Source organism: Zalophus californianus, chromosome 8 (genome assembly GCF_009762305.2).
Source record: "Zalophus californianus isolate mZalCal1 chromosome 8, mZalCal1.pri.v2, whole genome shotgun sequence".
In the NCBI taxonomy this organism is placed as follows: domain Eukaryota; kingdom Metazoa; phylum Chordata; class Mammalia; order Carnivora; family Otariidae; genus Zalophus; species Zalophus californianus.
Window position 1 is genome coordinate 2,451,329 of NC_045602.1, and position 12,619 is coordinate 2,463,947.

At 56.3% G+C, this 12,619-nt stretch overlaps 1 protein-coding gene across 3 annotated transcripts in view; it reads left to right on the forward strand.

The window, feature by feature from the left end:
• TRAPPC12 (trafficking protein particle complex 12) overlaps window positions 1-12,619 on the forward strand; it is a 96,623-nt gene that overhangs the window by 73,716 nt on the left and 10,288 nt on the right. For all 3 annotated transcript variants that reach the window (XM_027620883.2, XM_027620885.2, XM_027620884.2), the window contains 3 exons: window positions 4,753-4,825; window positions 7,503-7,576; window positions 12,157-12,255. In XM_027620883.2, coding sequence (XP_027476684.1) covers window positions 4,753-4,825; window positions 7,503-7,576; window positions 12,157-12,255 — 246 coding nt within the window. The remainder of the gene's footprint in view (window positions 1-4,752; window positions 4,826-7,502; window positions 7,577-12,156; window positions 12,256-12,619) is intronic.

The following is a 12,619-nucleotide window of genomic DNA, read 5'->3' on the forward strand; positions in this document are numbered from 1 at the left end:
TGAGGAGGAACCGCCTGCCGCCCATGGCTCAGCCCAGTTGGGCCAGCGTCCTCTCTGCAGTTCGGAGCTCTGTCACCCACCTTCTTGGGGGACAGCTGAGATACAGGTCTCCCCTTGATTCCACTCTGTGCCACCTTAACCACAGGAGGGCACTGGACCTGGGGTGTCCCGGAGAGGCCAGGCCCCGGGGCGTCCTGGAGAGGCCGGACCTGGGGTGTCCCGGAGAGGCCAGGCCCCGGGGTGTCCCGGAGAGACCGGACCTGGGGTGTCCCGGAGAGACCGGACCTGGGGTGTCCCGGAGAGGCCAGGCCCCGGGGTGTCCCGGAGAGGCCGGACCTGGGGCGTCCCGGAGAGGCCGGACCTGGGGCGTCCCGGAGAGACCGGACCTGGGGCGTCCCGGAGAGGCCGGGCCCTGGGGCGTCCCGGAGAGACCGGACCTGGGGCGTCCCGGAGAGGCCAGGCCCCGGGGTGTCCCGGAGAGGCCGGACCTGGGGCGTCCCGGAGAGGCCGGACCTGGGGCGTCCCGGAGAGGCCAGGCCCCGGGGCGTCCTGGAGAGACCGGACCTGGGGCGTCCTGGAGAGACCGGACCTGGGGCATCAAGGCTTTGCTATGGTTTCTCAGTGGTTATCTTGGTCCCGCAGCCGTAACGTGGAAAATATGTAGGACCTAGTACAAATTTTCGAAGCCAGCTTGCAGAATTATAGTTGCAGCATGGCCTCAGTGAAGTGAATCATGTCCACTGAAGGGAAATTGCAGCATCTTGTTAGCTGTGTGGGTGACAGGAACATAGGCCATTGTGTTCTTTTGTGTTTTCTCAGTCTTATGTTAGCACGTATTAATTTTATAATGAGGCATTTTTCTACTGAATAAAGCTACATGAGCCTGCAGGGAAAAGGGAGGTACAGGTAAGCCGGTGGTGCAGCTGGTTACCGGACGGCAGGCCAGAGGCGGGTCTGGCTCCCTGTAAGCAGGGCAGTGCGTGGTCCTCGGCGGCCGTAAGCCAGTCATGGCCCGGAGGAGGCAGGCTTTCCCTAACATGGAAGACTCCCCAGAGGTTGGTTATAGACTCTCTGCACCCACCCAGTGAGCCTGAGATTAGGTCGTGGTTGTGAATCCAGCCACGGGCCCAGCTTCATCATAAAGTCACTTGTGATCTTTACCAAGTGGTCCGGGGCACTGGTTTTGCTGTAAGGTAGTAAATGTTTGCTTCAGTGTAATTGTACCAACGAAGAGTGACGTCTACCTCTATTTAAACAAATCTGCCGTGATCCCAGGGCATGGAAATACTGACATTTCTAGCCCTGCTTGCGTAAGTAGATCCAGTCCATAAATAATGATGCCGGAGTAGCTTGAGCTGTGAGCTGCTGATACGGACACATGGGGTGTGGTTTTGAGTTCAGCTCCGTCCCTCCCACAATCCAGGTGAGCCCGGCAGAGGGTACCGTGTAAGAGAGGTGCTAGTTTAGAGGACCCCCCCCCCAGCGGAAGAAGCCAAGGGGAAGACACGTGTTTGTGCATTCTGGAAAGGGGGGGTGGATGTGGTTTGTTCTCTACTGAGGAGTGCTAGTAAGGCAGAGGGGAGCGCTTTGTTTCCAGGAAGGGTTAATATCTTTTAGTTAAGAACGCAGCCAAGAACAGCCATTGTCAGCCCCTGCCGGCCAGCTTCTCGGGGAAGTGCCCGAGGAGGCTGGCCATCAGCATGCCAACAGCATCTGGCCGCTGCCAGGCCTCACCTGACCCAGATGGCGCCAGTGGCCCCCTCTCCTGCCGCTCCAGCAGAGAGCAAACTGATTGTGGCTAATCAGATAAGGTGGGAGTGATTGACAAGTGGAGAGGTGATTGAGAGATTGAAGACGGCCCCTGCGTCCTGGCTCAGGGCGGTGTCCCTGCCCTTTGCCGTTCGTGCTCAGGCTCCCGGGGCTGTGCGTGCTCAGAGCGCACAAGCAGGAGATGGCCGGAGCGTCCCTGTTGTTGGGGATCAGGACGGGAGAGGCTTAGGCTCCTGGCCCCATGCGTGTTCAGAGTGTACACTCACAGGAGCCCACAAGTGTCCCTGGCATTGGGGTTTTGCAAGATTTGTCTTAACTCATGGTGGAAATTCACACCTTTAGAAACTTCAGATTGCATCACTGCACATCTTAGGACGTGGACTTGGGAATGTGAGCCGTTCCCTCAACAGCTGCAACATATCATGAAATCTGATGCACCGGAAGTGAGCCACAAGTCCCCAGAAGTTAGCAAACGATCCAGCCCCGACTCATGCATGATAGCCCAGCAGAAAGCGGGCCTTGGTGGAATGAGGAGGTCTGGAATTCTGCATTCCCCGCTGGTGTATCTTGGCATTGTGTAGTCTCTCCTGTGATGTGCACGGGAAGAGAACATTCTTTCAAGGTGTGAAGCCCCGAAGGACGCTGTCTGTCCACAGGCAGTGGTTGGGAGGGGCTGGAGTCAGGCAGATGGGAATGCTTTCCAGGGGCAACTCTGGCTCTTCCTGGCAGAGTGACTGGCGCTCGTAAGCCCTGAGCTCCTCACCTGTAGATGTGGGGTGTCACCAGCTGCCTCAGGGCTGTGTGCAGGTTAGATCGGGGTGTGGACAAGCGACTTGGCATGGTGCCTGGTCCATGCAAGTGTTTAATATTCCTCGAGTGGCTTGAAGCGGCTCCAAGAAACCTCTTTTCACTTTGGAAAGCCTCTTTTCCAAAAGCTCCCCTAGGAGACAGCGGTGGGCATGGGTAGGTCCCAGGACTTTCTAGGGAAATCTGTGCCCCTCTAGGGCAGACGTGCTCTCACTTTAGTCTAGACTCAAGTAGGTTGTTGGTCTTTGGGTCCTTGAATTAGGGCCAGCCGCCAGTTGTCTGTACACAGGATGCTTCATGCATAAAACCCATTCCCCAGAACTACCCCATGCCACCTGCAGCCCGTGACAGCTCACAAAAGGGAGAGGTACAAGGCTCCTTCCCCAGAGCTTTCCCACACACTGTGGTCCCCAGGCCATCGGTCCCCAGAGTGGTGAAGCTCACCAAAGTGCAGGGTTTGGGGTCACACCATAAGCATAAAAATCAGAACCTGAAGTTTAAAATACCAGATGCCAAGGTCATATGTATGCTCCAGGGTCCATGAACTTAGAGGATTTCTGGAGGAGTGTAAATGGGGTGCACCTTGTGGACCAGGCTGGTGCATCCTGTCTTGCTCGTTGTGGGGGGCAGACCCAGGAGTGCTTGCCAGCGTCCAACCTGGACGTGGGCCTCGGTCACTTTGTCAGGGACGGAAGGGATGGGGAAGGGAAATGGGAACTTACCACAGTTGCAGACTAGACAGTTCAGGCTTTGGCTGCCCGTGTTTGCATCAGTTTCCTTCACAGAACTAACGTTCTGGAGGTGAGCGCACTGTGACTGTATGAAGTCTGCATATCGGCATCAGAGGGGTGGGGGCTCCCACTTTCTTTCCTGGGACATTTCTCCTCTTCTGTTCCTGCCCCAGAGTAGCCTGCCGCTTCCCCTGCCGGCTCTCCCCCCACCTCCCTCCCGAGTCACTGGTCCAGTCCCGGGACTCCTGGCGTCCTGTGATTCAGCCCAGGCTGCAGATAAGTAGCCCCGGAGGTGGGTCCTCGGCAGCCCACAGAGATGCCATGGTGTGAGGCCAACCTGTGACCTTGCCCCCACGGTGCCTACGGCCTGCCTCTGCTTAGACACCCACTCCTCCCCCTGCGTCCTACCCAGTGACCAGGAGGACGCCATGCCACCTGCTCTTCTTCAGCAGTTCTTGCCGCTTCTCCTTTCCCATCCACTCTCCATTCCAGCCGAGGTTAGTTAAATCAGTAGCACTGTCAAGACTTCCTTTCCTGGCCCCAGTTTGTTTTCATGATCTTTTATCAGAAGACACATTAGCTGAAAAATGTCATTTGACCCAGTTTAGACCCCACTAGATAACCTCTGCGGTTCCGGCTTTGACCCCAGCGTGTCAGGAGTCAGCGAGAGACTCCTGCAGGTGCAGAGAGGCCCCGCTCACCCTCCTTGCTGTGTCCACGCAAAGCCAGTTCTTCATCGGGGTGGGTCATTGAGGGAGATGTTAACTGGCAGGACAATCTGATGAACAAAAGGATTTTTCCCAAAACCACATGCCCTGAAGGCGGTAATGACAGAGCTGTGATACAGTCTTTCTTCAATTAACACTTTTTCTCCCCAGCAAAGTCTTTACTCTCCAGGCTTTGCTACCCTCATCCTGCCACTCAAAAAACACACTCTCTGCCCAGATTCCAGTGGTAACAGCCTTTTTTCTTTTCAAGAAAAGCCAAACCACAAAAGAAGCAACCCAAAGTTATGACCCAAACCGTGGAAGCCATATAAAGTGACAGGTGCTCAGAAAGTATTTGATACATTTAAAAAGGCCACACCCGTCCTGGTGCCCTGGAGGAATGAGACTGATCTTTCCATAGAAGTGAATAATCATCCTTTCATGTAACATACTTGATGCTTTTCTTAAAAAGAGAAAAAAGCTACCCTATGGCTGATGTCTCAGAGAGCTTTATGAGCATCATAAACCCAACCTCCACCATCCGCTAGGGAGCGGCTTCCCCCCGCTATGCCTCCCTGGTGGTGAATGGCAGTATTTAAAATGTGTCCGTGTGAAACATTCCTTGACAAATTGGTTTTCAGACAGAGAAATCTGCTCCTCCTAGGACATATTATGACAAAGTCTAGAAGCAAATTCATTTTTTATGATTTTGTTGTTCTTATTTGGAATCACTGCAGATCCTAACAAATTTGGAGCAAGGCTTAGCTGAAGACGGAAGCATGAGCAGCATCACACAGGAGAACAGACAAGGTCAGTGGCCAGACTTTTCCATTAATTACCGAGAGTTGTCAGAAGATTCGGCCCCAAAGGTTTTCTTGTGTCTCATCCTTTGCATTGGTCCTTGCATGCATTCATATGCTTGTTCCTGTTTTGGGAAGCCAAGCACCAGGCCTGGCACTTTTGATACATGAAGAGCAAATGTAGATGTGAGGGCTGCCCACAGGCAGCACCGTTGGGTGCAGAGGACCTGCCTACACCCAGTAATCCAGAAACCAGTGTGGCTTCCACGCTAGGCAGGTGCTGGGACAGAGAGGAGCCCAGGCCTTCCTGGGAGGGGCGTCCTTGGGAGGGGGGTGCTGCCCACCAGGTCTGCAGCCTTGACGGGGAGCATGAGGCCCTGTCGTCCTGCAGAGGAGAGGAAGAGGGCCCTGTACACAGCCGATGAGGCCAGGCTGACAAATCCAGTCTTGACACTGAGCACTGGGCTGCTGGGAGCCGATTACATTTGGAGATCATGCTGGCCACAACTTCTTGAGAACATGAGGGATGAACTTCTAATTATGCTTCAAAACCCAACTCAAACGGCACCCCCCTGAGAAGCCCCTCACCTACCGCTCCTTCCTCAGGGCCTGTCCTTCCCCTTCCCCAGAGCATCGGTCCTGCTCTCTCTCACCTCCAGGGCCAGTTTCCACCTCCGTGTGCCTGACTCAGAGCAGGCTCTGCACACCACTGACCAGCATATGCATTACTCTGGCAAGTGGTGGGCCTCTTCTGAAACTGCCCGGGGAAGAACGATGGGCCGAAAGCAGGCGAGGTGGCCTGGGGAGGGGAACACTGCAGGTGGAGAGCCGTGCTGGTGCCCCCAGGGGTATGGTGAGCCTGGCCACACGCAGGAGCATGAGAAGGGAGAACAGCGTGGGCAGGAGCTGTTTGCCTTTGGGGCCAACAGCCCTGGGCCACATTTGTGCTTTAAATATAGTGTCCTTTGAGAAATCCCAAAGGACAGCCAGGTGTGTAGGGGAGAGTGTGTGTGTGTGTGTGTGTGTGTGTGTGTGCGTGTGCGCGCACATCCTTCCCAGCAGTGTGTGCATGTACGAGTGTGTGTACGTGCGTGTGTACATGCACACATCCTTCCCAGCAGTGTGTACATGTACGTGTGTGTACGTGTGCACACATCCTTCCCAGCAGTGTGCGTGTATGTGTGTGTTTGTGCGTGTGTACGTGTGCACACATCCTTTCCAGCAGTGTGTGCATGTACGTGTGTGTATATGTGTGCACACATCCTTCCCAGCAGTGTGTACCTGCGTGTGTGTGTACGTGCATGTGTACGGGCACACACATCCTTCCCAGCAGTGTGTGCATGTGTACATGCGTGTGTACGTGTGCACACATCCTTCCCAGCAGTGTGTGTGTGTACGTGCGTGCACACGTCCTTCCCAGCAGTGTAGCTGCAGGCCGGTTAGCAAGGAGAGAGGTCTCTCACCCTCCGACTTCCTGTTCTCTGGTATTGTCTGCACGTGGTCACTTTTCCCCAGTGAGGGCCTGTTTTAGGGGAATTCGCAGGTAGTTACTAGATCTCAGAAAGCAGTTCCTAGAGAGCTAAAGGTCATAACAGATAAACAGATTTCAAGTGAATGGGGAAGAATTAGCTCTTGAAAGAAGTCTGTGGAGATAAATTGCGGTTCACTGAGACAGCCCATATTTTATGTTCATTAACAGATACTGTTCAGAATTTTTCTTTTCACAAAGATGATGTTGTAAGCAGCTAACGTATTTTTAATTGGTGAAAGAAGTGAGTTAAGTTCTTAATTCTGGCAATTAAGTTTCTGGTGTTCTGAAGTAGTCCAAGAATAAGCATAATTTCTAGGCAGTTGTTACCCCGCAGTTGGCCATCGGTCCTGGCAGCAGCCGGATGGTCAGATTCGGGGTGAGGCAGGCTCCCTGGAGTATGGTCATTCAAGTGCGCCCCCAGCCCTCAGCCGAACCATCTGACCGGGCCAGTGTGCCCCCGCCGCCTGCCTCCCCACCCCCGCCCTCCTCCCCCTCCCCCTTCCCCCCACTCCCCCTCCCTCCCGGGCCATGTGTGTGACCACACGCCAGCACTGGGCAGACAGCCCGTGGGGAGCTGGCTGTGGTTCTGCATCATTGCCGACCTCCCTCCCACGGGAGAGTGCTCCTGAGCTTTTGGGCAGCACTTCTGTGCCCTCCCCACACTGATGCTCACAGAGTCTGGAAGGCAGGGTGGTAGTTAGAGTTTCCATCTGAGAGGTTCTGCAGTGGGGCCTGGAGAAGGCCGGTCCCAGGGCGCAGAGCTCGGTGTGCAGACACCCTGGTGGGCCAGCCATCTGCCAGCCCTGCAGCCGGGGGCTTGCGGCTGGACTGCGCCCCCAGGCGGCTGGACTGCGCCACCTCCCACAGGTCACCTGGAAAGGGGTCCAGTGTCTGGACAGTGGCCCGACCGCAGGCAGACCCCTGTGTTCATTCTCTGTGAGCATGGCCCTGGCCGGGCTGTGTGGTCTCCTGTCGGCCCTGAAGCTGACCCGTTAGCCTCCTGTTCTTGCTGTGTCCCTTCTGCGTCCAGCCTTCTCCCCAAGCCAAGAGCGCTGGCCTGATGCCCCGTGCTCAGCAGCCGCGGTGACAAGACCACGGCCGAGGGCCAGGACGTGCCTCCAACGCGCACACGCTCACCGCGGCCCTTCTCTTGCAGCCTCCGTTCAGCTGTGGCGCTCCCGCCTGGGCCGGGTGCTGTGCTCCATGGCAAACTGCCTGCTCCTGATGAAGGTACGCCCGCTCCGGAAGGGGGTGTGAGCAGAAGCTGCGCGGGGCGGCTGGGACCCTGATGAGGAAGTGCCCCGCGGTGAGCAGGAGGCTTAGCGCAAGCAGAGAGCTCAGTAACACACTCCTGGACGACGTTAGTTCATACTGAAAGGAATCTCAGCAGAATATAGTTTACCTTGTCAAGTTTGACTGTTCAGACATGGGTCTCAGTGATTTAATTAGAATCATCGTCCTCCTCCCTATACCCACCCCCCGTATGGTTTTCTCTGGATTCCATCCCAGAAAGGTCCCCGTGGAAGGGGGGTGTTTTCCCTTGTCCCGACCAGACATGCTGGTGGATGCCTGTGGCATCTGGAGCCGGGCTTCCCCACGAGACCTGTGTCCCGGGGACGGCGCCCCCCACCCCATGGAGCCTCCGCCCCCCAGGAGGCAGCCCACACATCCAGGAGGCTGAACTCCACGTTGCTCCTTTGTTTCCCCCTGTTCTCAGCTCCTCCCTCCTCTGGGACCCTGCACACAGCTGCCTGGCCCAGCTGGGGCCTGGGGCAGGCCGACCCGCACCCCGCTGGTGGCCCGGCCGCACCTGCGGCAGTGCCCAAGGTCATTCCTGAGCTTGATCTTCAGCAAAGCAGAGCAGGCGGTTTGGCGCGGGGGGTGAGTGCCATGGCTGGCCCCGGCGCGACTGCCGTGTTACGCCCCCGCCCTGTGTGGGAGGCTTGGGCCCTGGGCGCCGCGCGGAGGGCTTGGCTGCGGGCGTGCATTCCCAGCACAGCCCTGCGCCCACTCGGTCAGGGAGAGGACAGGTGCTCTGAACCAGCTTTAGAGCAGCCTGCCCTGGGTGCGCAGGTGGCCCCTGTAGGGGTGGGACACGAGGGCGCAGACGGTGACCCTGCAGAGCCCCAGGCGCCGGCTCTGAAGAGGCTCAGAGCTGTCTTTGAAGTCCCTCCAGCTCTGACATTCACGCAGCACCCCTCAGCACACAGGGTGAAGGAGCTCAGAGCGTTCTCCCTGCTGTGTGCGCAGCCGGTGTTTCTGACCAGGTGGCTGCCCGAGTGCTGACATCCCTCGTGGTCTCGCCCCCGGTGTGTGTGTGTGTGGGCAGGAGGGAGTATGTTCCCTCAGTGAGCAGGTCCCTCCCGGGAGCTGGGGCCCTGCCCCCTCTGCCCCTGTAAACAGGCCATTCTCCCCAACTCTGGAGCCCCACGCTCCAGCCTCCCGCCCTGGGGCCACTGCAGCTGCACGGGAAGCCCACGGCTTGTACCAAGAAAGAGCAGATTGTTCACAGGACTGACGTTTCATTAATCATGGGGCTAAGACTCCCCAGGAGGGAAGTTACCTGTTCCACTGGTAGATTTTTATTTGCATCGCTCAGACACATTAATAGAAGATCATGGGATAAGTGCTTTTGTTGGTGTACTGTGGTGGTAACAGTACCATCAAGCACCCCACGTAAGTATTCCGCCTACGTCGTCAGGACCCAAGACAGAGCCTGCTACTGTTTCAAAAGTACTTTATGATGAATGCAGTTTAATTGGAATTTTCCACTAACCTTCCATTTTCGTGAGTTATAAAGGGAACATTGTGCGGTGGAAGCCTGAGTAAGCACCTGCGTGCACATTCTCTGGCCACGTGGGGCTGTGCTGCTCGTGGCCGACAGCGAGTTTTATCATCAGCCACTCAGTTCTTGTCGGTAACGTGTCTGTTACAGTGAAATAAATATTAACTTTTTTATGACAAGAAATCCCCTCGTACGTTTCAGCCCCAAATACCTGTAGGATGTGCCGTCAGGCCCGGGGACAGGTGTGCCGTGGCTGGGGAGATTTGCCCAGTCCCACATTTTGAATGCCACTCCCTTTCCTTAGACCCGTGGTAGTGCTGGGGCACCACGCCAGCTGACCAGAACCTACTGCCTCACTGTGCCGCAGGGACCCCCTCTCCCGGCCCCACGTAGGCATCAGCTGAGGGACCACGCAGCCACGTAAACCAGCTTCTTCCACTTCAGTCATCCACACAAACCCTCTCTGGCTGCAAACGGTTGTAAATCCAGTTTCGCGGCCATCCAACCAGCGTAGCTCTAGAGGGAGAAGGGTGAGCACTGAGCTGGAATAGGCCTGTCCTGTAAGCAGCGCACTCATGGCCTTTCCCGGAGCCAGTCTGTGCGGTCTGCAGTGGGGTGAACTCTCAAAAGAGCTCATTTGAGGGGCGCCTGGGGGGCTCAGACGGTTGAGCATCTGCCTTCGGCTCAGGTCATGACCGCAGGGTCCTGGGATCGAGTCCCGAGTCCGGCTCCCTGCTCCGCGGGAGGCCTGCTTCTCCCTCTGCCCTCCTCGTGCTCTCTCTCTCTTTCTCTCAAATAAATAAAAATTTAAAAATGTAAAAAAAAAAAGCTCATTTGAGCCATTTTCCTTTTAAGAGACAGTATTCCCTCCACTTCCAGCAAATAAACCATGTCAAGCAATGATAATTTCGGGAAGCTCTGTAGCACGCTCCCGCTCTGCTTCATTTGCCAAGAGGCTCCGCAAAACATTCCAGAGCTCGTCCCCGAGGCCGCAGGCACTCCCGGGCCATCTCCCATCCAGGCCCTGCAGGAGCAGGCCCCGCTAGCGCAGCTGGCCTGGTGGCGGTCCCTCCGCCTCCGTGGTCTGACCTCCTGCCGGGAAGCCAGCTTTCCCACGCGCGTCCCACGCCTGTGGATCTGCCCTGGTTTATTCTCCCAGGAGTGTCGCGTTTGCACAGATCCACGGCAGAATAACTCCATCAGGGATCATTGCTTGGTTTCTGAAAGCTGTCCTTTCATATCAGATTATCTTCAGAAACACTGACTCCTGGCCTCAGGCGCTGAAACAGAGCTGTGAGGGGGTGACACTGGCTTCCGTGGGCTTGCACGTCCGTGGAAGTGGGCATGTCACCACCCTCCACATCCTGGCTCTGGCTGTCCATGGCGCCGGCCGGAGTGAGTGACACCCGAGCCAAGATTTGGGGCACACGTCTCAGTGACACTCGAGCGCTAACAGGAAGATCAGACCTGCCTTTTGTTCACTGGAAAGCGGCAGTAAGGGGCAGGTGTTGATTTACAGTGGGTGACTTACCCCCGGAGCTCATGGGGGCACCCCGTGCACACTCAGCTGGGGCCTCAGCCACCTCGGGGCCCTGCACCAGCCACCAAGCAGTGGGAGGCACTTGCCTCCCCCACGAGAGGTGCCCCTCAGCACACACTTGCTCACACGAGCTCACGCTTATGCACACGTGTACCCACTTGCTCTCACACTCGTGCTTCCCTGCCCTCACACTTGCACCCGTGCCCACACGTCTCCCACACTGACACACTCGTGCGTGTTCACACACGTGTGCGTGCACACACAACCCTCAAACAAGCACAGCCCTGCCGTGGGCGGCAGTGATAGCATGAAGCCGTGGGGAGGGACAGGCATGTGCTGTCAGGTTCCTTGTGAGCACTGCATCTTGAATAAAATTTGTCTTAACGAGCTTCCCTGGAAGGTGCCAGACTGGAGAGAGTTGTTTCATTCTTCTCCTGCGAAACTGGAATTTTACTTGTCACCTGTCTTTCTGTAGACCATTCCAATTAGCACACTAGTAACTCCAGCCCCAATTTGGATCAGACTGAAAAAGTGGAAGAATAAAGTGCTTGTGGGGGTGACCAAGTGCGTCTGCTGCCGTCTGTCTTGTGGCCGTGTGCTGTGATGCGGGGAAAACACACCACCCGCCACCGAGCCTGCCCAGTGAACGTCACAGTGATCACTGCTGTTCCGGAGAGCCGGGGTTTGTGGGGGGCCTGACACAAGCCAAGGGCCGTGTCCCCGGCGACTCTGCCAGGTGACTTAGTCGTACCTGAGAGAGGTGATCGGTTCCACCTCTTACTTGTGGATGGACAGGGTTTACATGACTCAGCATCGGCCGCGCACCCCCCCCATGGGCCGGCACTGGAGGGGGGCGGCAGGGGAGTGCAGAGATGGCCGGGCCACTCCCACGGGGCGGCGTGGAGGGTGCGCCGACGACCCAGAGAGGCTGGCGAAGGCCGCTCAGTGTCACGCACACAGCTCTGACACGGCCGGAGTCGCGGGCGCCACATTCCAGCGCGGCCGCATCTTATGCCTGCTCTCAGCGACAGTGTTTGGTGCGGTGTCTTGTGTGTTCTCGTGTAAGGAATTTCCCTCACTTTCTAGCATAGAAAACATGTAAGAGATGCTGTTAATAAATTTGGTTTATGGAATTGGCAGATAGTGACAAGACGAAGTTCACCAATTTAATGATTTTACAGGAAAGAGAGAGTGCAGGTGAATTCCTGTTGCCATGTAGGTGGAAGCAGGAAGAGGGAGAGGAAGGTGTTTCCTGACTCTGGTTTCGAACAAAACTCGGAACCCTGGTGTGCCCTGTTGTCATGCCAGCCTGCACGCCCCTCGTGGGCCCGGCTTCCAGCGCCGGGTTTCCTGCTTCCGCCCAGCTCACGTATTCACGTGCCCTCTCTCCATGTGCAGATCTGCAGGTACTTGAGCTGCTAACTTCGCAAACCTGAGAGTGATCTTTTTAACTCTAAGATGTTCTTCCGGTGGTTCTTCCCATAGGACTATGTGCTGGCTGTGGATGCTTATCACTCGGTTATCCAGTATTACCCAGAGCAGGAGCTACAGCTGCTCAGTGGCATCGGCCGGATTTTCCTTCAGGTACATGCCACACCAGGCACGCGAGCTACGGCGGACGGTCCCTGCCTGGGTGGCTTGGGACTCAGCGTTCATTCTGTAGATAAGAAATAGCACAGAGCGGCGCCTGGGGGGCTTAGTCGGTGAAGCGTCTGCCTTCGGCTCAGGTCATGATCCCAGGGTCCTGGGATCGAGCCCCACGTCTGGCTCCCTGCAGGGAGCCTGCCTCTCCCTCTTCCCTAACCCCTGCTAGTGCTCTCTCAAATAAAATCTTAAAAAAGAAAAAGCTCAAAAAAATGTTTTGCATCAAATGTTAAAGGTTTAGTTCTTTACAGTAGTTCTGGTTTGACTGTATTAAGTCCCACTGGCTTTGACGGGATCAGGAAGC